Here is a 27,041-nt window from a genome sequence, read left to right as displayed (position 1 = left end):
TCCCTTGTCAAAAGAATTGATCAGATATCAGCAGATCATGTTACTTAGACGGTTGCAGAGACACGCTTTGCTGTCGGGTTTCCAGTCTCCCAAGCTTTCATGTGGGCACCAGGGCATATTTAACGGCTAAATGCCTCACTGTATCCAAAAAGCAAAGGGAGTAAGTGAATTCAAGAAAAGAAGGGGACCATATATGGTTTGCATGAGTTCTTTTATAGTGGATTGAGTGGCCAGATACTTTTCCATTTCAAGTCTTGAGTCAAAAGATCTGCACTGTCTCACATGGTACCCGTACACAGCTCTGAAACAACCAATGAGTCCTTCAGAGGCCATATTTTATTTACTCCTACTAGGAGTAATCTTCTTTTTAAAAAGGTGTTTCCAAAGGAAGATGCTATGGAAAAGTCTCTCTCTCTCTCTCTCTCTCTCTCTCTCTCTCTCTCTCTCTCTCTCTCTCTCTCTCACACACACACACACACACACACACACACCGGGGGGGGGGGGTGCAGTTTGAGATAGGGTCTCACCATGTAGCTCCAATGTTCTGGAACTTACTATGTAGACTAGTTTGGTCTTGCACTCACAGAGATCCATTTTCCTGCCGCAGCCTCATGAATGCTGGGATTCAAGGTGTGCACCACCACCACTTTAGGCAAGAATCTCTCCTACCTGAGATTCCTGGCACAACTGCTCCTTTATGGGAGGACATGTCTCACAGCTGCCCTGTTAGATCAGGAGGTTAGATTGGAAGTTTTATCTAAAGAGGGCCCTTCTAGAAAGTGGGCATGTGAGAATTCTGATGGTAAAAATACCTCTTTGACAATCTGTTAGTTACAGTAAACATTCTGGAAGAAACTTTTACAAGGAAAGGATGTACGGGCCTTGATACACGATGTCCTAATTTATACAATTTTCTTTATTTTTGCCTTTATGATGGTGCAAAACTGAAACCCACTTCACACTTTGGACTTTGATCTTTTCCCAGGTCAGCAGTGCTGTAAAAGCTCATGATGCTGGGTAGAAGCATACCACAGCTCTCAGTGGGTTGTTCCTCCAGGAAAGTAAGCAACCCATTCTTTATAGCTTATCCCGATGCTTACCTGTGATGCTCAGTGGCCTGGATGTGCCCAATGCATTTATTTATTTATTTACTTATTATTAAGCTTGCACTGGTTTTATAATTAAGGAGCTGAAGGCACGAGTATTGATTTTCCAGTAGAATTTTGAGGTTTTAGCAGCCAAATAGGGATTTTCCCAGAGGCTAGAAGGTACTGCCAGGCAGAGAGCAATGCTGCACGGTGCCGTGTTTTCTTCTGCAGACTGGGGGAGGGAGGTTCGTGCAGTTGCTGTCTTTGGGGCTCTCCGTGCACACATATTTGGTCAGTATAATTTAACTTGCTTTATGAAAGGGAGCAAAGTCACCACAGCGGGAGGAATGACACAGGACAATGACCAGTCACCGAGTAAGCTGTGTGACACACCTGAGCTGTGTCATTGTAGGGTCACTATTCTCCCCAGCTGAGTTGTTTACAGCCACTCCAGTAAAAGGCCCTTCAGTCTGCCTCTGACTGCCTGAGCAACAGCTGGGGAACTGACCCGTTAGGAAATAATCTCAGGCATATTGACTTTTGCATAAATAGATACACACAGTGTGTATGTAAACAAATGCATGTAGGGATAAGTCCCGCCCCTTAGGGGGCGTGTTCGCCTCGGGCTAATGTCTGCCTATAAATTTGGCGAGCGTGCTCCGAGCTTCCTCTTCTACTCTCCTGGTCTCCGCGGGAACGGTGGTTCTGTAAGTCTATTTCTACATTAAAACTATATATATCTTTACAAACTGCCTGCATTCGATTACGCCGCTACATTTTGGCGTCCAACGTCGGGCTATTTTGCCCTCGACTCAAGCGGGTAGCCCGCTAGCTAACACAGCACCCTCCTGGGTGCTGTTTTTCAGTTCGTGACTCCGGTCCCAGTGCCGAGTCCGAGACATACTCGGCCACACAGGCCCATTCTGCCTGCCTTGGCTAAGTTTTACAGCGGAACCCCACTGCCTGAATTAGCGGAAGTTTAAGTACCTGCGGTTTTACAACAAAAGCTGCCACAGCGGCAGATTTGGTCTGACACAAAGTGACTTGGCAGGGCAGTGGTGGCGCACGCTTTTGATACCAGCACTTGGGAGGCAAGGGCAGGCGGATCTCTGTGAGTTTGAGGCCGGCCAGGCAGTGGTAGCACACGCCTTTAATCCCAGCACTTGGGAAGCAGAGGCAGGCGGATCTCTGTGAGTTTGAGGCCGGCCAGGCAGTGGTAGCACACGCCTTTAATCCCAGCACTTGGGAGGCAGAGACAGGCGGATCTCTGTGAGTTCGAGGCCAGCCTGGTCTACAAGAGCTAGTTCTAGGACAGGCTCCAAAAACACAGAGACCAACAACTGGCAGGAACCGAATATTGCAGGTAAAAGATTTTTTCTTTTATAAATAAAATGTCTGAACACATTACTGTTCAAGAATTTAACAGTTTTTTTAATTGTACCATGTGGGAGATTTTACAAGAGGTGTCTGTCATGCCACCTCTATGGATCCTTCTGGGATTCGTAGTTTTCATTGGCACCAAATGGTTTGATAATAGAAATATGATAAAGTCTTTACGAGATGAATCCAGGATTCTTAAGGCAGAAATAGAACGCTTAAAAACAATTGAGAATGATAACAATCTTCTCAAGAATCAGTTTGAAGTTCTCCAGACTGATAACAATCTTCTCAAGAATCAGTTTGAAGTTCTCCAGACTGATAACAATCTTCTCAAAAATCAGTTTGAAGTTCTCCAGACTGATAACAATCTTCTCAAGAATCAGTTTGGAGTTCTCCAGACTGATAACAATCTTCTCGAGAATCGGTTTGAAGTTCTCCAGGCTGATAACAATCTTCTCAAGAATCAGTTTGAGGCTCTCCAGGCTGATGTTAAAGAGAAATTCATTACTATGGAAGAGGGAACAGCTGATCTGGATCGTAAGGTTCAGTCCCTCTCTGTAGGAACTGAAACATTAGTGGCTGATATTAAGGAGAAATTCATTACTATGGAAGAGGGAACAGCTGATTTGGACAATAAGATTCAGTCCCTTTCTGTAGGAAATGAAACATTAACTGAGAGAATCAAAACTGCTGAATGTGACAATCGGATTTTGTCTAAAGCTTATGACAAATTGATGGAAAGAGTGTCAATACAAGAAGGCACAGTTTATGCCATAAAAATTATGTCCAAAGATAAGATGTTATCTCTAACGGACAAACTTCATACTTTAGAATCCTCAATGAAGGCTTTGGAACATAATTCTGGACAGGAGATTCAGACATTGCAGAAGGCAATAGTGAATAGAATTGAAAAGATTGAGGAATTTCTGAATTCTGATGAAGAAGAGCAAAGGGTAGAAGGGCAAATTTTAACTACATCTGTGGGTAAATCTCTCCGGGACAATTTCCACAAAGCTCTACCGACAGCTCTACCTGCCTTTCCAGTAATAACAACAGAGAAGGTGGTTGGTTCCAGAAACCCTAGGGTCATCAAGGAGGATACATGGGAGCCTGTCCGTATGAATGACCTCAAGGAAATTAAACAGGCTGTCATGACTTTTGGGATGCAAGCCTCTTTTGTTAAAGAGATGCTAAGATCTTGGGCCACGACAAACAGAGCAACCCCCTTGGACTGGCTCCAGCTGAGCTCTGCAGTACTTGAGAGTGGACCGCAATTGAAATGGCAATGCTTATTCAGGCAAGAGGCTAGACTCTTAGAACAGCAGGAAAAAGCAAAGGGAATTGACATTTCCCTAGATAAATTTCTAGGTGAAGGGCTCTTTTCCGACCCTCAGGAACAAGCTAATTTGGATGAAAACACACTCTCCATGTGTACTACAGCAGCCTTAAGGGCTTGGGACAGGGTACAAGACCCAGGACAGAGAATAGAATCATTTGTCAGAGTTAAACAGGGTCAGAGAGAACCCTTTAGTGACTTTTTACAAAGATTAACTAAGGCTGTACAAATAGGGATATCTGACCCAGAAGCAAGACGTATAATGATTGAGTCTTTGGCTTATGAAAATGCAAATGTGGAATGCAAAAGGATTTTGGGGCCTTTAAAGCTCAGATCAGCGCCTTTGGAAGAATGGGTCTTGCATACACTCAATGTTGATACATTTGATTATGGCACTGAAGCATGGGTAGAAGAAGCAATTTCCAATGGTAAAAGGAGACACCAGAATACCAAATGTTTTAATTGTGGCAAAATGGGTCATATGAAAAGGAATTGTAGACAACGGATTTTCAGAAATAATAATAATAATAATGCATCTTTCAGAAATAATAATAATAATGCATCTTCTAGAAATAACAGAAATAGGAGGACTCAGCCTTCAGGTTTATGTAGAAGATGTGGAAAAGGCAGACATTGGACGAATGAATGCAGGTCTACAAGAGATAGACAAGGCAACCTGATACAGTCGGGAAACGTGAGAGGGGGGGCCTCACAGGCCCCCATGGCAAACATGGTTCAGTCATATCCAGTTTCTGCAGAGAACGTGCCTCATCAGGACAATTAGGAAGCCCCATGCCTACTGTTACAAGCAATAATGATCAGAAAGATAAGTTACGTGTGTTTTGGCAAACTTCTATAAATGATCAAAGACCTAAACTGAGAGTGTGTGTAAATGGCATTTTTATTACTGGCCTGCTGGACACAGGTGCTGATGTAAGTATCATTACCCCAGAATCTTGGCATCCGTATTGGCCTCTTCAGAATGTAAATGTTCAGCTCCTGGGAATTGGAACCCTATCTCGAGTAAGGCAGAGCACGAGATGGGTTGAATGTATAGGGCCAGAGGGACAAATAGGAAAATTAAAGCCATATGTAGCCAATATCGCAATGAATTTATGGGGTCGTGACCTATTACAACAATGGAATACCGAAATTAACATTCCTGCTACTTCTAGAGCCTATAGTTCTGAGAATAATATTAAAAGATATTACAAACAGAGAAAACCGGCCATTCGGGCTGTACAAGAACAAGCAATTGATGTCCCTTCAGAGATACCAACAGCCTTGCCTCTAAAATGGTTGACTGAGAAACCAATATGGACAAAGCAATGGCCTTTAGCTGAGGAAAAGTTACAGGCTTTAGAACAGCTGGTACAAGAACAATTAGATTCTGGACATATAGAAGAATCTACCAGCCCTTGGAATTCTCCTGTATTTGTGGTTAAGAAAAAATCAGGTAAATGGAGAATGGTGACAGATCTCAGGGCCATCAACAAGGTTATTCAACCTATGGGCCCTCTGCAATCTGGAATTCCTTTGCCCTCTTTATTACCAAAAGGATGGCCTCTCATAGTTATTGATTTAAAGGATTGTTTTTTCACCATACCTTTGCAAAAAGAAGATAGAGAAAAATTTGCCTTCACAGTGCCTACTTATAACAATTCTCAACCTTCGAGGAGGTACCACTGGACCGTTCTCCCCCAGGGTATGTTAAATAGCCCCTCCCTGTGCCAATATTTTGTGAACCAACCATTGCAAATAATACGCAAGAAATTTCCCAAATCTATAGTATACCATTACATGGACGACATCTTGTTATCCGATTCAAACATGGATACCTTGAACAGACTGTTTGAAGAAATAAAGATACTTTTACCTAAATGGGGATTGCAAATCGCTCCTGAAAAGATTCAGAAGGGAGATTCTGTTAATTATTTAGGTTATAAAATAGGTTTGCAAAAAATTAAGACACAAAAAGCACAAATTAGGAGAGATCGCCTACGGACTCTTAATGACTTTCAAAGACTGTTAGGAGACATTTCCAGTCTACGACCAGCTATTGGAATAACACCTGATCTAATAATTCATTTGAACAAAACCTTGGATGGTGATAAAGATTTAAACAGTCCCAGAGAATTAACAGCTGAAGCAGAAAAGGAACTGACAATGATTGAGGAAAAATTACAACAGGCACACGTGGACAGGGTGAATCCAGAGCTCGATTGTATTCTTGTCATACTACCATCAAAAATTTCTCCTACAGGAATTTTAATGCAGAGAGATGATATTATTTTGGAATGGATCTTTTTACCACATAAACCAAGTAAGAAACTGAAAACTTATGTGGAAAAAGTCTCTGAGTTAATTATAAAAGGCAAGCTGAGACTTCGTCAACTAGCAGGCATAGACCCAGCAGAAATTATAGTGCCCTTCACTGCTGATGAACTAAAGAAATTATGGGAAGATAATGAACCATGGCAAAGAGCTTGTGCTAATTTTTTGGGAGACATTAATAACAACTATCCAAAAAGCAAGCGGCTTAACTTCATAAAGAGAACTTCTTGGATTCTTCCTCGAATCGTCCGTGATGCTCCAATAACTGGAGCCCGTACATTCTATACTGATGCCAATAAATCAGGGAAGGCAGGTTACAAATCAGAAGACTTGGATAAGGTGGAACAAAGTCCGTATAATTCTGTCCAGAAGGCAGAATTATATGCCATTCTTATGGTGCTAAGGGATTTTAAAGAACCTATTAATATAGTTACAGATTCACAATACGCAGAAAGAGTTATTTTACATATTGAAACTGCTGAATTTATACCTGATGATACTGAACTAACCTCATTGTTTCTCCAGGTTCAAGATTTGATCAGGAACAGGCTTTGCCCTATGTACATAACACACATCCGATCCCATACGGGTCTGCCAGGTCCTCTAGCACAAGGTAATGCAGAAATTGATCAATTACTGATTGGTAGTGTGCTACAAGCCTCTGAATTTCATAAAAAACATCATGTTAATAGCAAAGGTTTGAAGAAAGAGTTTTCAATTACATGGCAACAAGCTAAGGAGATTGTAAAGAAATGCCCTACTTGCTCTTTCTATAACCAAACGCCACTGCCTGCAGGAGCTAATCCAAAGGGCACCCAAAGGAATGAAATCTGGCAGATGGATGTGTTCCACTTTGCAGAATTTGGCAAATTAAAATATGTTCATCACACCATTGACACTTATTCAGGCTTTCAGTGGGCAACTGCTTTAAGTTCAGAAAAAGCTGATTCAGTAATCACTCATTTATTAGAAGTCATGGCTATCATGGGTATACCTACACAAATAAAAACGGACAATGGTCCTGCTTATGTTTCTAGGAAAATGAAACGGTTTTTTGATTATTACAATATCAAGCATGTTACAGGTATACCATACAATCCTACAGGTCAAGCAGTCATAGAAAGATCAAATCGAACTATAAAAGATATGTTGAACAAACAGAAAGGGGTGGAAAACACCCCCAGAAATAGGCTACATAATGCTTTGTTAACCTTGAATTTTCTCAACGCTAATGAGAAGGGAACAACGGCTGCAGAAAGACTTTGGATAATGGAAAAGTCTACTGAACTAAATCAACCAGTTTATTTCAAGGATGTGCTGACCTCACAATGGAAGCCAGGATATGTGCTACGTTGGGGAAGGGGTTTTGCTCTTATCTCCACAGGTGAGGAAAAATTGTGGATACCGTCAAAATTAATAAAGGTTCGGTTTGAAGAAGAGAAGCCACTTGGAAAAGATAAATAACAATTCTTTCATAAGGATGGCGAACATACTGATGGTAAGAAATACAGATAGGTTTGGAGGCGGGGTTCTTTTCTTATCTCCACAGGAAAACACTCATCTTCAAAGAAATTAAGGAACCCTGAATATTTAATTACTGATGGATGGACACATTTTGTAAGTATTAATTTTTATTTATATATCTTATTAAACATTTCTTTATAAATATATAGAGCTGGTTTTGAAGTTGGACTCTGGCTCAGTCCTTCTCCAATTCCAAGCCTGTTAGTAAGAGAAAAACCCAGAGTTTCTGGAGTTTCTGTCTCATGTCAAGAGCCATGATATGGGACAGAAAGAAATATGAGTTTAGAAAACATCCTTGCTTTTCTTCATATCTATCATACTTTTCATTGAATATATATATCATGCCTTTTATTGAATATATATATGTATGTATATATATGTCTATATGATTAATGTTTAAGTTTTTCACAATGAATAATGAGTTTTTCCCGAAGTGACATTTGAAGTTTCCAGGAAGAAGATGGGGCCCCACAACAACAACTCTACTTGGTTGAGATGACGTCATGATACTGATAGCGCTACTACAAGACCTGTTTTGGATACCAGCTGCACAAGACGATCCCAACTTGGTTAGCTGAAATGGTGCACATCTTGTACAACATTCTGGCCAGACCTCCACAAAATACTCAGAGACTATTTGCAATTTTAAAAGACATTGATCTTGAAATTTAACCATCATTTTACTTTCACAGGATCCCCCAGAAAGAACGTCGCCCCCATGACAGCTGGAAGTAATTCTAGAGGACGACGTCCCCTCTCCCAGTAAAGTTTACCCCTGGGTTTAGGGACATCATTTAGGGGTTGGGAGGTTGGGGGAGGAATTTTATAAGCTCAGGGATCATTTTGAAAAAAAAAAAAGAGAGGGAATGATGGGATTATAGATTTATAATTGTGAGTTACTGCTTTTAGACAAATATATTGGTATCAATTCTTGTATATTGAAACAAAGTTAAATTATATTGACTATTGTATGCATGCATGTTTCTATGTCTGTTTAAAATATTTTTATGTATTGACATATATTGTATTGATATATATATTGTATACATTTACCATATTGCAATGTACATTTCTACCTCTGATTAAGATACTTATATAATGTTTGTGCATTGATATATATTTACCATATTGCAATGTATATTTTTACAGTGTTTATATTTGGAGGTCATTATCCTCATTTGTTACACAGTTGTTTATTGTCTTTGTCTTTAAGTTAGATAGATATTGAGAATTATATAGATAAATAGTCATCTAAGTTTGTCATTTATAATCAGACTAATCAGGTTCTTTAGATATATAGAGATTATACTCAGTATAGATAGATAATCTTCAACCTCTTCAAAGAGCTGTAGAAAATGGCCTTTAATCTAACTCAGAGTTTCGTGATAGTGAGACACAATTGCTCCTGGCAACACCACTCCATTCCCGAGAGAATGTTGAGCACCAAAGACACTCCACCTGGAGCCTTTCTATTTGGCAGAACTGGCCTTTGGGCAAAGAAATGCCTATACCTCAACCACTGACACAGATACAGAGCGTGCATCAATGGATAAAACAGGACTGTCATATCCTGCCAAGACAGGGTAAGATAGTTTTGAAAAGTTCCTTGCCTTTAATAATGGTATGTCAGTTATGTTAGGCCTTAGCCAAAATTGGTTGACTCAACATTGCAAACGAGACTTTGGGTGATTGCCCAGGTAGTCAGTTGTCTGTCAATTGTTGCACATTTTGGATATATCTCGTTTGTTGAGTAGTGTTTATTCCCTTCTCAGATCTTTGACTGAGTTGAAGATTATATAATTGTAGTTACTCTTTACATTATTTGGACTCCTTGAGATAGAATGTTTAGCAAAGCTTTTGTTCTCAATATTGTTTGTTATATTTATTATTTGTTGTTATTGTATGTAGTTGTATTTGGTTTAGTTCTGTCTTATTTAGACAAAAAGGGGAGATGTAGGGATAAGTCCCGCCCCTTAGGGGGCGTGTTCGCCTCGGGCTAATGTCTGCCTATAAATTTGGCGAGCGTGCTCCGAGCTTCCTCTTCTACTCTCCTGGTCTCCGCGGGAACGGTGGTTCTGTAAGTCTATTTCTACATTAAAACTATATATATCTTTACAAACTGCCTGCATTCGATTACGCCGCTACAAATGCATGCTTTGGTTTGTTTCCAAAGGTGAATGTAGTCTTTATTTTATATTCTTGACCATATCTCATAGAGGCCTTTCCAGACATATCATTATTATCATAAATTCTTCACTGAGAGCAATAAAATAGCCAGATTGTGAGTTATTATGAAGATGGCTTTCAACAAGTAGCTGAACGTTGAATAACTCAAATTCATATTTTAGTAGCTGGGCTTTGGGAATCAAAAGGGGTTTTGTTTCTGGATTTTGCTTTATGAAATAACATACACACTTAAGCATAATAAATATTCTCACTTACCAGCCTTGGTGGTAGTGACAGATATCCCAGCAGTTTCTTGTACTGCTCAAAGGTGGAAAACTGAAACAGAACCAAACCTGGAGATTTATAACAATTTCCTCAACAAACTCTCTAATTGGCTAAAAGTCTTTCAGTAAATCATGATAGTAATCAGCTTCTAAACATGATGAACCATCTAACACAGCTTTTAATCCTGTCTGGGGCTGTTGCTGTGAGATGCCATTTTAACATTCCCATTTTTCAAATGTAGTTATAATAACTTACAGAAAATCTGATGGAATCCCTTATAGCAGTAAATGAACCATACGACTTCCATTTACCATGACCATTTTCAGTTTCCCCAGACATCAATAGACTTCTTTCTTATGGCAGTGATTCAAAATTATAGGCTCAGAGACCCGAAATCCTTGGTCTTATATGTTTTTACTACGAACCACTTTCCAAGAAAATGCCCCATTTTCCTACACAGTTGTAGAACACATCCACTTCTTAGCCTCGCGTGAACACTGCTTGTTCTCCTGATAGCTCCATGGATTTTAAACATTGTGATTGCAAAGATGCCTTGATAAGCTAGCGAAGGGCCCATCAAGTATATCTGGTCCACCCTCTTGCCCCAAAGAAAGACTGTTCTCAGTCTTATTCCCTCCTTTAGGCTCTGAAGATGACGGCAGTGAAGAACATGGATCAATAACGATGCTGCCGCCGCCTTCAGAGGACTCTACTGAGTTGGGCAGACACATTTTTCTCCTGGCAAAATAAAATAATTCCTTCATATAATATATTTCTGTTTTGTTCCCTGTATTTTGTATCTTGAAAAATAACTCAGCTTGGACAGGGTATTTTGTTCCTGAGAACTGAACTAGTTTAATGCCAACACCAATGCCAAGTAGGATTCCCTGACCAATGATGATAGTTTGTACTCTTAAGACCTGCAGTGGCTGATTCTCAAGAACCAAGAAATGGGATAGTAAATCATGCTATAATAAAACAAAGCAAGGTAAAGAAAGAAAATAGAGTTTTTGGGAGTAGTTACACTCCATTGTTAGAAAAAGGTGTTTTTTTGTGTACATGGCCCTACAGTCAACAGATTGACTCTTCTTATTCTTTTAAAGAATTAGATCATTGTCATGATATTTTAGATGGAGTATTAATATAGAGTTTTCTAGAACAAGAATTTGTTCCTTCAATTACTAAATAGTTATTAGATTCCTCCCATTCTAGGCACTCAGAATACAGCAAACACAGCCAACACCCTGCTTTCCCACCCCCACATAGTAGGGACCATTGCTGTTTTGATGAGAGACATATTAGAAACCCTAGGAGTCACTCCAGGATTTGGAATGACTAAATAAACTGGAATTCTGAGGCGTTTTTTTTGTTTGTTTCTTTGAGACAAAGACTCATTATGTGACCCTTGTTAGCCTAGAACTCATTATTGTAGTCATTGTTTTACTTCCTAAGCCTTTAGGTGTTGAGACTACAAGGGTGCTCTAATGTTGGGCTTTAAAGAACATTTACTTCCTTTTTATGATTGTCACCACCGTCATTGTGTTTAGACAATCACTTTGCCAGGATTTTGAAGTGGTCAGTATACATCTGAAGCCTGGCTATGCCACTCATCATGGAAGTAATCATGGGAACATTGCTTCAACCGTCTAATGGTCAACTGCAACAACTTTACCTATTAGAGTTGCCATGAGATAATGTAATTTAAGTAGGATTCCCTGACACAAGACTTAGGGAAGTTTGTTTCTGTTTCTTGTAGTATGTTAACAGAGGAACCACTGATGCCTAAGTCATGGAAGTCTACTGTGATTCAGGAACATGCAACTTTATCACACATGACAATTTTGTCAGACAAGAGGCTAGGGTATGGACTGTAGCCATACCTCAATAGCAGCGAGCTTTCCTATCATACACAATGCCCTGTGGTCCATCTCTAGTCTAAAAAAGGGAGGGCAGGGCTAGGATGTACTCATGAACCACATCATATTAGAGTCATTATACTGAGTTCCTGTCCCACGCACCACTTTGGGAACAATTCTCTATCCTGGCGTTGGGTCCTGAATGACTTGGAAGGTGATAGGCCTCATAGAAGTCTCTACTACTTTAGTAATTTACTGTGTGAGATGCATTCATTCAATGTTTGTCTTTTCCCCTATCTGGTTTTCTGTCATTTTAGGGATTAAAGACACAACTGGTATGTGAAAGAAGAAGTCAAAGGACATGGACTCAGCCCACAATTCTATCAACTCTTGTTGACAGAGGTTTATGTCCCACCTGGTCCTGCAACTTTTCAGTCCCAAAGAAACACACAGATGCCTACATCAATTATAAACTGGTTTGCCTATTAACTCAGGCTTCTTATTAACTAATCCTTACATCTTATATTAACCCATTATTCTTGTCTGTGTTAGCCACTTGGCTTGGTACCTTTCATCAGCAAGGCATTCTCATCTTGCTTCCTCTCTGTCTGGGTGACAACTGCAGACTGACCTTTCTTCTTCCCAGAATTCTCCTGTTCTCATCACCCTGCCTCTACTTCCTGCCTGGTTACTGACCAATCAGCATTTTATTAAAAATAATACAAGTGACAGGTAAAAGGCCATTGTCCCACAGCAAACACTCACGAGGATTTTCAAGCATACACCTTGGGACAATTCTAGTCTATTCAGTTTCCTGTCTCCAGTTTTCTTCTTCTTCTTCTTCTTCTTCTTCTTCTTCTTCTTCTTCTTCTTCTTCTTCTTCTTCTTCTTCTTCTTCTTCTTCTTCTTCTCCTCCTCCTCCTCCTCCTCCTCCTCCTCCTCCTCCTCCTCCTCCTCCTCCTCCTCCTCCTCCTCCTCCTCCTCCTCTTCTTCTTCTTCTTCTTCTTCTTCTTCTTCTTCTTCTTCTTCTTCTTCTTCTTTTTAAGACCATGTCCATTAAACAACCCATTGAGAAACCCAACATCCTTGATGTTCTGTTTTGGGACATAATTGAGCTATATGAGAGCATGAACCATTCGAATCTTGTCTCTAAAATAACGGGAGCTGAGAAGTGCCCCTACAGCACTCATATCTGCTCTTATGGCACGGTCCCTTTGAGCACTCTTCTCATGCCCTTTGAAAGTGGAGCTTTCTGGATGGCCTGAGAAGCACAGGAGTGGTTCCTAGCCCTGTGTGCTAGCAAGCTCTGATTCTCCAGTTCTCTGGAGTTGTTATTTCCTGGGGGTAGACGTTCTCTCATTGGCTCAAACTGCTGAATACTTGAAGGGTTTCTCTGAAAACCTCTCTGTCTCTTTGTTTCACTCCTGTCAGCACCAGTAACCTTACTATTCCTAGAGTCTGAGATTCTTTACCCAATTATTCTACTGGGTTCTGCCTTTATTTCTCCCCTTTACTTAGGGCCCAGAAACCCTCTCAAGTCAGTACATTCACAGGGCTCATCTTGGCTGACTCCCTCTCCCAGATGTTACTATCCTTCATTGTGTGATGTCAGGGTCTCTAAACAAACTGCTGTTTCTTGTAGGTTGTTTATTGTTACTGCTCATGATGTTGCTCACGTAGAAGAGTTAATCTGGCCATTATTCCATCTTGATCAGAAGTGGGAGTCTTAGCCTTCAAGATACTTTGAATAGTAAATGTGGGAATTTGAGAACTGGAAAAGATTATCTCCAAATATAAACGTTTTTCCCATAAATTTGTTCCTGATTCACTGACTAATTTAAACATCAACTATATGTAGATGCCACAGGAAGTGAAGGTACACAACAGTGAACAGGCAGACTTCACATGCTTATAACATAGCCTCCCATGAGTTTGGTCAGGGTAAAGAGTCTGGAAAATTTGACCATAGAATACAATTGCATTTTGGCCTTGGGAGGCTGAATAGCAGACTCTGAATCCCAGAACATGCTGCCTGCCATCTCTCAGTATCTCTGCCTAAGTCTTCATTTCTGTTCATTGATTGCAGTTTGATTCTATCTTAATTTTGGAAACAGAAATATAATTTATCTATAAGTGTTATTTTAATTATAAATCTAATTTCAAACAAGAAAATACAGACAAGCCTAAAACTGCCTGTTTATGATTATGGTAACAATTATAACTAAAGTTTCCATCCCAAGGAAGACATATATATATACATGGTGGATACTGAGTCCATGTACACAAGCGTGTGCGTGCACACACACATACACAGAGGAATTCCTGAATATTTTGTTCAGAGGTAAATTTTAATGACACACAGTGGGATAATTTATGAGGTATGAAATCGTTACAATCAGATGGTTGCTTCCCTCCCAAATCCTAAGGTAAATATCTATAAAATGAATGTTTTCATAAGTTGTGTTGAAGAACTGGTATTATCCATCTGGCAAAGATACACTTAACTACAAGTTCTACTTAAAAAGCCAACGTACTTTCCATATGTCTCAATAATTTTAAGGTAAAATCTCCTTGCAACAAGATGTCTGGGACACATCCACCATATCCAGTTGCCCAGCAGTTCATCTGTTAACCATTGTTCTGGCACGGAGCGCTGCTTTATTTTATTTTTTTAGGGACTAACTCGGTTTTGGAAAACTCAAGGTTTTTTTTCCTTCTTTTTTTTTGCAAAGGATTGTTTAAGATTGATAAAACTTAATCCTCCTAAAGTGTAAACTGTCTCCAACATACAGCATTGAGGGAAATGACTGCAGGAAGAAGCCTAATTATAATTTACTTTATTTATACGTGGAAAACACTGAACAAATGAATATATTATTCCAGGGAGACAAAGTGACTTTCCTTTTGAACAGGAACTCTGTTCTGTTTGTTTACTTGGGCAATCTTTTATCAAGTGAAGCCGTTTCATAATTCAATTCAGCCCTTTTGTGTACTTTGGTGAACTTTTTCCAGATCCTCCACTGAGATTCAGATCCTTATAATGAAATTTGTATTGAAGCAATAATATGAAAGCACAGAAACTACAGCCACAAAGAAGAGAAAGTATGTTTTCAAGCGTTCGTTTCTGAACTTGAGACCTGAACTCAAATTCTATTAAATTACTATTTGACATAATGCAAAAGCTTGATGTTTGTGTATATATATGTATACGTATGTATACATATGTATATGTTGGTTATTTCATCATGTTTTAAAACCCAGTCATCCCCCTCATTTACTCAGTAACAGCATGTAAGCTGCTCCTTCTTGCCTTTCAGGAATATCAGGGATAGAAATTGAGGATGTGAAAAAGCTTTATGCCATTAAAATAAATGGCATAAAGTTAGAAAGGAAGTCTTTATGACTATGTTTATGTTATTTTTATAGAAAGACAAAGCCATATTGGGTGATGTCAGCAATGGGGGCTGGGGGGAGGGCCATGCCAGTTAGGAGCAATTAGGACGTTAGCCTGAAAGAACACATGGGAAACAGTATGGGGGTCATCTTTTATCCTTCGAGGGTCTGGCACACACTCATGGTCACACAACCACACCAGGAAGTTGTATGTTAACCTCCAGAGCTGTATGTTAAAGAGACAGAGACACCAGAAGAGAATTTTAGCAGAAGATATTAAAGGGAGAAATAAAGTCTTGTTAAAAAATATGTAAGAGTCATACACAAAAAGTAGTGTATTTCAAGAAACAGAAATGACTTCAGAAGTGGTTTTCTACTCTTCTTTTTCTTTAATACTTATTGCTCCAAAGGAACATTTCTGAGGCCGGAGTGATTTTGTGATTTAATTATTTGAGTTTCAGATACTGCTCTGTGAACATGTGTGTGGGTGTGTGCGTGTGTGCGTGCATGCGGGTGGGTGTGTAAGTAATTTCCTCATTACAAAGAAGCAACTTGGCCTTAAAAAACAGCTCCAAACAAACAAATATGCATATTGGAGAGACTGACCATGTCTAATTTTAATGAAGATTGATTATGCTACAATTTCTGCATTAAAGCTTTTAGTGTTTTACATTAAGTGATATTAGTGCTCCCTTGATTACCATGGGTGTCTGGACACAGTGTGCACACTTGGTGGTAAAGCATAAAGCACTTACCTTGACTGCACATTTTGGTGTTTCAGCTAAAATGGGTGGTAGAATTCCTTTGTAAAAGCCAAAAAGCCTATAGAGGAAAGAAAATATTTTTATATGAATGAGGAAATTGACATCAGATAATTTTGCTTTTGTTTATGAATAAAGAAAATGACTATCTAATCTAGCACACCAATTATGAAATTTGAGACGCTAGAGTGAAGGTGAGAACCCAGTGTCTGTCACAGTTATTTGTCTATCCTGTGTCATCACAGAAGATGGCTCAGTGATTCTGAGTCTGGAACCCTGTAAGCAAACTGAGAAACGTGGCCACAGCTCCACCTCATAGACAAGCTTGACTCAGTCTTAGAGATTTCTGTTTTCTCTGTGTGGTAGATCACTTCAAGTTATCTAAGGTCTTTTATTTCCTCAGTTTTGGTAACCAAATGAGATTAGGGTTATACTCAAATGTAGCAGATTGAACCCTTTTGGAACCAGCAAGGCTAAATATAATCTTTAACTCTGGCTTTATTAGTTAGTTCTGAGTTTGTGAAATTAGGTCTCCCATCTATCCTGAGTTAGTTATGTATATTTTGAACTTCTTTAGTGGAAGAGGAAGAAGTTTGAGGAGGACCAGGATTAAGGTTATGTAGATTGGCAGAGGAAAAGCTGGAGTCCTTCCATGTCAACACTGAGGATACTGTGGGAACACATTAAGACAAGAATAAATTTTCCAAGAGTATCAAATGCTTCTTCTGGGCAATTAAAACTCACCATTTTTCTTAGTTTTCAAGATTCAAAAATTTAAACTCGACTATCTAAGAAACTTAATGCACATGCCATTGCTCCCTTTCCACCTTCCCAGTATAGAAGTAGAATATTTTGTTCTATTTTTTGAAGTAATCCATCTTCTTGATAACTCCATAAAGGCTACAAAGAAGGGAAGACTCAATATGTCTCTGGTTTAGGATGTTCTGATTAATGCTAAGGTTCACTCTAACTTCCTAATATTGATTCTGCTTTTCTTTATGTTTCTAGAACAAAAAGTTAAGAGCTTACTCCAGCTGACCTTGTGTTACCCACCCAAACACAGTGACTTCTTGCTTTTACCAATTCATTGGCTTAAATGGCAAACTTAAGGAGGGAACAAATGCGCATGTTACATTTCTCAATTGTTAGTGTCTTCAGGTTGGGTTGCTTTGTGGGATCTTACCTTAGAGTCCTTTTTGAGCATAGAACAAAATCTTGTTAAGTATGATTCCTGATAGAGGTTTACTTTGCCCACTGGTTTTGATGCAATAGAGAATATGAGTATCATGATTGGAAATAAAGAAAACTCAATTTGAAGAAGTACAAGAATTTGCAAATTGCCAAATTCCATTTCATTCCTATTTTCTCTACTGATGCCTACAATTTTCACATCAACCCCTCCCACCACAACACACCTGTAAAACTTAAATACTTTTCTAATCATTTAAACTTCATTGAGGTGAATTGCTTTTCACTCTTCAGTACATGAGTACGGGCTTGGTCTTCCCACAGTACATGCGGGTTTTGTGACTGGAAGCTCTACAGCTATAATTAAAGCAGTTACTAGTGTTTTTTTTTCTGTAAAGATCTTTCCATATCTGAAAATTTTGGGGGAGATATGAGGGTGAAATTAAGAGGAACACATAAGCAATGTTTTAAAAATGGAATATTCAGGGTAATGATGGATTTGATGTCCTTTATTGCAGTAGCAGAGAACAGTTAGAAAGAAAAGATGCTAACCTAGGCAACAATCTTAGGCAGGAATACAGTGAACATTATGGCTCTCTTGAAAGGCAGGCATGTGGGGAAGATACTGGAGTTCTGTTTCCAGGTGAAAGAACTGGTACCAAGAGGCAGAAGCAACAAGGAAAGACAGCTCTCAGCCAGATGGATTTTATTAAAAGCACTTCCAATAGGAAAAATGCAATAGGATGGCTTTGTCTGAAAAGTGGTGAGCTCTACTTTGACGTTTGGTCAAACAACCTGGATGTCTACTTGTTGTGGATGCCAGAGGTGAGATGTATTTGGCAATGGGTGGGATTGGAGATTCTTAAAGTTAGTCTTTTCCAATCATCAGATTCTGTAATCCCAAGAAAAGAACAAGAGGACACGTGAAACTTTGCCTTACTTTAGACTTTTTTTTTTTTTTGTCTCAAGTATAGCATGGCCTCTCTGGAAGAGGATTGTCTTGTAAGTAACACAACGACTTCATTTCTTAATGGAAGAAAATATTAAAAAGAGGTGTAAGGCAGGAGGGAATGGAGAGGCAGCTGGGAGTAACATAAGGGTTTAATCTGTAAAGAGCCGGGAGGTCCAGAGCCCTCTGCTTCATGTTGGCGATGCTTCATTGGTGTGCCCTCCTTTCCCCCTCTCTGCTCAGCTCCTTTTATGTACAGTCACCTTACCCCACAGCCCGAGCTTTAGAACAGCACATGGGAGTTTTAACTGGAAGTTCTAAAGGATTCTGGGCATCTTTGGGTGCTAGATAGAGCTTTAGAATCACCTACTTTCCTGCATTATTTTCACAGAATAGCCTTGCAACAGAGGTCAGATACCGACAGTCATGCCAACTGCTTCTGTGGAGAATGGCCACACACCCAAGTCTACTGAAATCGTGGTGTCCAATTTATTAACACAGTATGAGACAACTGGGAGGCAGGGCTTGGTCAGACACCTTGTTCAAATGGACCCAACATATTCTAATTCTTCCATGCGACTCAACTAGACCTATTCACGTTTTTCTTCAGGATATAGGAATTGGTACTGAGAATCACAGTCTTGTTCGGTGTGCTTAAAGCTCTAAACTATAAAACCAGTATGCCAACAGCAGTCATGTTTCTGTCATTTGGAAGAGGTAAATCTGCTGTGACAAAAGAGGAAAGAAAAAAAAGGAAACCCCTTCTCAGGGAGACCGGAAGCAAGAAAGGGCAGACAATCTGGCGCTGCGTATGTGACTTTACCACCAGAATTTCTTTAAACTCAGTTACGTGTAGACCACTTTTTGAATATTTAACTGTGGTTTTCATTCTCTGTGATGCACCATAGCATCTCCAGTAAAATTTTATCTAAATACAACTGAGCTATGTTGACTACTTTTGGATCCAGAAAGTATGTCTTAAGGTCCCAATGCCCAAAATGACCTTTTCAGGCTTTCTATGCCATATCCTATGAGGAAAAACTAAAAACTATAAATAAATAAATTAGTTAATTAAAATCTGTCAAGATTTCCCTTGGGACATTAGGAAGAGTTGCATACAAAATGTGGGAAGGAGAATGTAAGGAAGTCCCAAGCTGATGCTGTCTGCTGTCTTTCTGGCTTCATTTGGTAGCTAGTTGAAGTTTCCTTTTGCAAAACAGGATGCACAGATGTAAAAACTTCAAGCGAGAATGACTTATTCTGTGAATGGCATTTTTCTACCCTGTCTAGAACTGTGTGCACTGAGTTTAGCTTGGCGTTTCACAACAAAATCAGGGAAGTAAAGAGATTGGTAACACCCACGTTAACAATGTCCATATCATTTACCTCCTGAGAGGCAGAGAGCTCGCTGCCTTCAGTCTACACACTGAACGAGTGGCGAGTGGTACTGCACTTTTATGAAGCCTTGCCAACAGTTCCCCCCCTGGCAAGACAGTCAATGGACCACTGTGCTTTTAAGATTGAACTTGCACCAAGTCAAATAGAAAAATCTTTGGATGAGGCTTAAGGGTCACTATAGGACTTCTTCTAAAAGTGTGCTATCAACTTTGGGGCTGGAGAGAGGGTTCAGTGGTAAAGAACTTGTTGCTGCTCTTGTAGGGGACCAGAATTTAGTTCTCAGTACCATGTTAGGAAGCTCACAGCCACCTGTGACTTCAGCTCCAAGGGCTTTGATGATCTCTTCTGGCCACATTGGGTGCTTGGATTCATGTGGACATACCATCATGCCGACAGCCCACTCCCAGCCCTATAACCCTCCACATTTATGCCATTAACTTTTTAAAATTTAGACATGTACCCTCTTCCCTAAGTTCCATATTCTGGCCCACAACTCTGGCAACTTTGCCAGATACACTGAACCTGAAAGAAGAGAAGGTGGGGAATAACCTTGAATATATTGGCACAGGAGACAACTTTCTGTACAGAACACTAATTGTGCGGACACTAAGATCAAAAATTAATAAATGGCACCTCATGAAACTGAAAAGCTTCAGTAAGGCAAAGGATAAAATAGCCCACCACAGAATGAGAAAAAAATTCTCACCAACCTCACATCTGACAGAAGGCCAATTGCCAAAATATATAAAGAACCCAAGAAACTAGATAGACATCACCAAACCAAACAATCCAATTAAAAATGGGGTATTTATCTAAAACAGAGAATTCTCATCAGAGGAATCTCAAATGGTTGATAAACACTTAAAAAATATTCAACATCCTTAGTCATCAGGGAAATGCAAATCAAAGTGACTCTGAGATTTCATTTTACACATGTCAACATGGATAAGATCAAAAGCACAGTGACAACTCATGCTGGCGAGGATACAGAGCAAGGGGGACACTCCTCTGTTGCTGGTGGGAGTCAAAACTTATACAACCACTTTGGGAAGAAATATAGTGGTTTCTCAGAAAATTGGGAATTGACCTACCTCAAGACCCAGCTATACCACTTCTGTATATATACCCAAAGGACACTCTACCATATCACAAGGACATTTGTTCAACTATGTTCATAACAGCTTTATTTGTAGCAGCCAGAAGAAACTGGAAACAACCTAGAGGTCCATCAACCAAAGAACGGATAAAGAAAATGTGGTACATTTACACAATGGAGTGTTACTCAGCTTTTAATAAACAAAGGCAAATGAATGGAACTAGGAAAGATCATCCTGAGTGAGGTAACCCAGAAAGACAAACATGGAATGTACTCACTTATAGATGGATATTATCTGTAAGGGATAACCATGCTACAATCCACAGACCCAAAGAATCTAAGTTACAAGGCTCAAGGTGTGGGCAGGACCTGAATCTCACTGTGAAAAGGAAATAGAATAAGCATCATAGGTTGATGGAGGTGTGTGTCTTTATGGGAGGTGGTCATGGGAACAGAAGGATCAGGTGGACGGAGGATGGAGGGAGAGAGTACCGGGAAAGAACTGGAAACGGGGCATCTCTGGGATGAGTTAGAGATAGTGCAATGGAAACTCTCAGGAATCTATAAGGGTGACCTCGACCGAGACCCCTAGAAATGGCTGATATGGAGCCTGAACTGGCCATCTCCTGTAACCAGACAAAGCTTCTACTGGAGGGATTGGGACCCCAACCCTGGCACATAACCTTGGTCCTATCCTACACTTTGCCCTGCCTACAAGATGTGCTGGGGGAAAGGTGGTGCAAACATTATGGGAGTGGCCAACCAATGACTGGTCAGCCTGAGCTCCACGCCATGAGAGGGAGCCCACCCCTAGACTGCCACGGGGGCTAGAACCCAGAGGCTGGACCACCCAGAGATCTAGGCTAGAACTAAACAGGGCTGTCAATAAAACACCAATGAAATGATTCCTAATGAAATACTTACAGATTGGAGCCTAGCCCAGTTGTTATCAGAGAGGCTTCACCTAGCCAACTGATGGAAACAGATTCAGAGACCCACAGCCAACTACTAGGCAGAGCTCAGGGAATCCTGTGGAAGATGGGGATGGAGGATTATGGGGACCAGAGAGGTCAAGGATACCACAAGAAAAATCAACTAACCTGGGCTCAGAGAGACAGAACTGCCAACCAGAGAACCGGGATGGGACTGACCTAGGTCCTCTGCACATGTGCTATGTCGTGTAGCTTGGTCTTCTTGTGGGACTCCTAACAGAGGGAGCACTGGCTGACGCTGACTCTTTTGCTGGCTTTTGGGACCCTATTCCTCATATTGGATCATCTCATCCAGTCTCAATTGGAGCGGAGGTGCCTAGTCTTACCGCATCTTGATATGCCATGGCTGACTGGGAGGCCTGTCCTTTTCTGAAGAGAAAAAAGGCAGAGTGGATTGGGGCGGGGGAGTTGATAGTGGAACTTGCAGGGAGGAACTGGGAGGAGAGAAGAGGGAGGGAGGGGAAACTGCCATCAGGCTGGAAAAATGAATTAATTAATTTAATAAAAATGTAGACAAATGTATTATGAACTATATGGCATCCCTCACACTTTGTTCCTCATGCTACTTCTAATAGGTGTCAGTCTGACTTATCTTGTGTAAGAAAATATGAGCTTGGATTCATAATGGCATTTCATTAAGATTGCTATCAGTAAAATGCTAACAATTGGTTGATATTTCCTATGCACTAGCTACTCTGTAAAAAGTAAATGCATGCATGGGCTGGGAAATGGCTCAGTGGGTTGGAGTGCTTGCTGTCCATGAACTTGAATCCCCAACACTAACGACATGTGCCTGTAACCCCAGAACCGTGAGGGAGGAGCAGAGGGGAGGCTTGCTGAGGTTACAGGCACATCCCTCACTCCATATTCAGGGAGAGCCTGTATCAGTGGAACAAGACAGAGAGTGAAAGAGCAGAATATCCCACGGCTTCCATGATGCACACCGGTGCACACACACCACATGCACGCATCACACACTGAAAAATACACCCAGGTATTTGTGTATATATTGCTATCTTTCAATTTCACAACAGTCTTCTTATTTTTTCTGAAAAATTTCAAACTTTAACTTCTTTTTAAGAAAACTTGTTTTATTTTTATGGCTATTTTGTCTGCATCTACTACATCTGTGAACCACATCTGGGCATAGTGCCCGAGGAGGCCAGAAGAGGGCATCAGATTCCCTGGGACTAGAGTGACAGACAGCCTTGAGCCACCCCATGAGTACTGGGAATCAAACACAGGTCTTCTGGAAGATTAGTCAGTACTGCTACCCTCTGTGGTAATTCTTCAGCTCTTCACTTCTTCAAACTATAATTCTTAAGCAATAATAAAGTTTTCAGAGAAAGTGACTGAAAGTCATTGCAAAAGAAATGGGTTAGGCTATTTCTTTCTGAGAACCCATGATGAATTACAACCTTATACCCTATTAGCATGGCTGCCTGTGAGAGATCCTGGGATTACTAGAAGACCAAAGTCATGGTAACATGAGGACGGCATAACAGGTCCCCAAGGCCATTAGCTTATGGTGTTTAGTAGGATACATACGAAACGAGAGCTGTCATTTGAAAACCTGGTGCACACAGGGCTACAAAATTGGGTCACATTTGTTTTTAATCGTACAATCAAAACAGGCCTTGTAGTACTTATGTACATCTATAAAGTGAAGATCAAAAACTAAATTGCACATGTTCTTCTCAAAGACGCAGCTCACAATAGCTTATTTAAAACACGTTTGTGCCAAAACCATGAAGTAATTCTACCCCACATTTCTTCCTATCTTCATTTTGAAGGCACAACACAATATAACATATGGGTGGCTAACAGGTCACCAAACAACCAATGAATGGCACAAGTCACGTGGAAGCTGGAGACATGGAATTCTTAGCTTGTGTGTAGTTTGGCGGTTCATATATGGCAAAGTAAACCTTCGAGGACACCTTCCTGTTGTCGCTCATTGTGAGGGACAGTTGTAGGTTACCCTGTTTTAAAACCTAAATCTTAGACATCAAGAGATTCATGTCTCTAGATCGGCTTCATGTGTCTTATAACATGATTTCCACTTGGGTAAATGGAAAAGTACCCACCTGTTCTAAGTTAGCTACTGAAAACTGGAGACTGGTGAATAGTGAGTAGAAAGGGCAGGGTGTAACGTTCTCAAAATCTGACTCAGGTGGAGAAACTAAGGAATGGAAAAAAAAAAACCATGTAATTCTCTACCCCTCCTTTTCTCTGCCTGAGTCACCACCTCATGAGTTTCATTATTATTTTTTAATACAGTATGTAAAAAAGATTTGTTGGAAAATTACGTGTTCTATAGCATTGGACTCTTTAACAATCAGGCTAAGAAACTCCGCCAGTTGCTTTCAGCAGGTTTTGTGTTAGGAACAGCAGTGGGGATTATTTCCTTCTTTGCGGCTCAAAAGGGAAAGAAAAGGCAGCACAACTGCCTTGTCCCCGACCTTCCGGGGAGACAAACCACATTTACCAGAAAGGTTCTTATCAAACTCAACTGATAAGTTCAGTAGAAAGCAACCACTAAGCAAGGAAATAGTGAATAAAATACATTCCGGTCCCAGGGCTGGGAGATGGCTGAGTCCGCAGAGTGCTTGCGCTGTTAGCATGAGGACCGGAGTTTGGATTCCCAGCACCCACAAGGAAGTTTGTGATCCCAGCTCTCTAGAAGAAACAGGCAGATTCCTGGAACTTGGTGGCTAGTCAGCCTAGCTGACTGAGTTCCAGGTTCAGTGAATGGCGAAAAGCCTGGGGACGTTGGTAGAGCGCCGGCATGCACAAAGTCCTGGGTTTGATCCCCACGAGGGCTTATTAATATGCATAAATGTGGTTTTGATTCATAGCACTCTGTGAGCTGGGTGTGGAGGCATGATCTGTATTCACAGCCCTGGAGAAGTGGAGGCAGGAGGATCACAAATGTAAGATCACAGTGAGGTCCAGGACTACACGAGAAACTCTAACTCCTACCTCCTCCCTACTGAATATGGTAGAGTGTGGCTGAGGAGGCAAGAATGTACATGAATTTACACACACTCACAGGGGCACACACACACAGAGACACACACACACACACACACACACACACACACACACACACACACACTTCCCCCGAAAAGAGGAAAGGACCAGTGTGCAAATCCCTTACCTGTGAAAACAGACTTACTCTGGCATTCTCAGAGAGAAAATGTTTTTAAGACTCAGACGTGGCCAGATTCATAAGCCAAGCTCAGCAATAGTTACATGGGGAAAGGCCAGCACACAGATACACAGCGTACACTCTGAGACTGAAACTCAAATACAGATTTACAAATTATTTCCAAGGAGAAAAGCCATTCTCCAAGCCACCTGCAACGCACACGGTATGAGTGGGACACTTCCACTTGGAGCCTACTTCTTTGCCAAAAACCTGGCAGTCAACAAGCATCCAAAGCTGCAGTAATACTCGCCGGCGAAGCAAGAAGCAGGGGAAATGACACCAGATCCCCAGTTGGGGAAATTGGAAAGCATTAACACATCTGTATACCTCACAGAGTACAATCACTACATTTTATTTTATTTCAGCAGTCAGGACCTAAATGAACATCACCATTCAGTTCTGTTCTGGGCAGCTATCCAAGCTCATCTTTGGTACAGTTGATTTTGAAGCCGTCCAGTCAATCATATCTTGACAATTTGTTCTTCTTTCAGGCTTCAGGCATCCTTCTGATTTCCATTTCTGGTTTGGAACGCTTGAGTCATCTCTTTTGGCAACATGACCAACCCAAATCAGTCATTTTCTCCAAATTATATTGAAATAGGGATCTTGCACTAGTTTGTTGTTTTCATGCTAGTTCTTCCCTTCACATCATTTTCCTTTGAAAAAAATCTCCTAATACAAAGCTGATTGAAGGCACACAATGCCCTCTTTCTTCTACTGTTGAACCGCGTTTCTTACCCACATGTAGTGGCTGTGCCCATCCAGTCCTGGGCTGTGAGTGCACGGCTTCCAATCTTGGATGGATAGGGTATCTCGGGGCAGAATTTTGGCCTGACATTATACGTGAAGGTGTTATTTCGACATCACTTGCACACCACAGGTCTCAGGAGTTCACAGAAAGGAAATGAAAAAAAAGGAGGCTTTACTGTTTGAGGCTGTGCTGTTTGAATGACCTAGAGTCTGCGACCTAAAGTTAGAAAAACTAGAGGGGCAGCCGAGGCCACTTTCATGTAGTCAATAGGCTGGGAAAATGGTGCATCTTTCAAAGGGAAGGAAACCACTCTGAAATCTTAAATAAAGTGGATTTTTCACTTAAAAAAAACTTCAATGTAGACCAATAAAACTTTTAGCTGAAATCTAACACTCCCTTGGAGAAAACTAGTTTTTCCTTTGCCAGCAGGTATCAGTTGCAGATAGTTTCTTGGTGGGGATGGGGGCCTGTGTCCACTTCCCCCTCTGTGCTGGATCTGGCTGGCTTACACCTGTCAGACCCTGTGTGCGCACCCACAGTCTCTGTGAGTTAATATGAGCTTCAGTCCTGTTGTACCCCAGAGACACTGTTTCCTTGATGTCACCTGTCACTGCTGGCTCTCACAATCTCTCTGCTTCCTCTTCTGCATGGAACCCTGAACCTTGAGGGGAGGGGACTTTGATGGAGACATCCCATTTAGGACCAAGGACTCCAAGGGTGCTCACTCTGCACACTGTCCTGTTTTGGGTCTCATAGACAATAGTTTTTATTGATTCATTACTGAGACTCAACTGACCCAAGTTTCTGCATATTGTCCTTGGATATATTTATTGATTTAAACCATATCACTTTCATTACAGGAGATATAGAAGAGTTCTTGAAAGTTTTTATGAACACACATTTGAAGTTGAATTTTTAGTATGAATTAACCACATAGTTAAACATTTAATGTGTCTAAACTCCGTTAAATATGTCTAAAATAAATTATAACTTCTCTTTTCTAAAGCACAAAAAGGTATGTTTGGTAGTCTGTGTCGTAGGAGATGAGTCTATGGCTCCACTCCTTGGGAAGCTGGCAGGGTGCTCCACTCACTAGCATGCTGCGCAATTCAGCCCAAGGAAGAAAGCATTCAAGTCCAGAACTCTGAAGGAAAATGCTACGGAGGGAAAAAGTGAAAATAGCAATGGGAAGCAACTGAAGTGGTAAATAATATCGGTAAAATACAGGTGCTAACTGCCCTCCACTGATCTATAAATGACTTTCAACCAACCACACAATAAACACATGACCCGTCAGTGACAGAAACCTGCTTTACTCATAAAGAACACGTTT

The 27,041-nt window shown here is 40.6% G+C and overlaps 1 protein-coding gene across 1 annotated transcript in view; it reads right to left on the bottom strand.

The window, feature by feature from the left end:
* Slc25a21 (solute carrier family 25 member 21) overlaps positions 1-27,041 on the bottom strand; it is a 152,256-nt gene that overhangs the window by 43,386 nt on the left and 81,829 nt on the right. The window contains exons 4-5 of the mRNA XM_075947553.1: positions 16,118-16,184; positions 10,105-10,164 (exon numbers count right to left, since the gene is read on the bottom strand). Of these exons, the coding sequence (XP_075803668.1) occupies positions 10,105-10,164; positions 16,118-16,184 (127 nt within the window). The remainder of the gene's footprint in view (positions 1-10,104; positions 10,165-16,117; positions 16,185-27,041) is intronic.

The sequence above is a fragment of the Microtus pennsylvanicus genome, chromosome 14 (genome assembly GCF_037038515.1).
Source record: "Microtus pennsylvanicus isolate mMicPen1 chromosome 14, mMicPen1.hap1, whole genome shotgun sequence".
NCBI classification, from domain to species: Eukaryota; Metazoa; Chordata; class Mammalia; order Rodentia; family Cricetidae; genus Microtus; species Microtus pennsylvanicus.
This window is presented reverse-complemented; position numbering and strand designations above follow the sequence as displayed.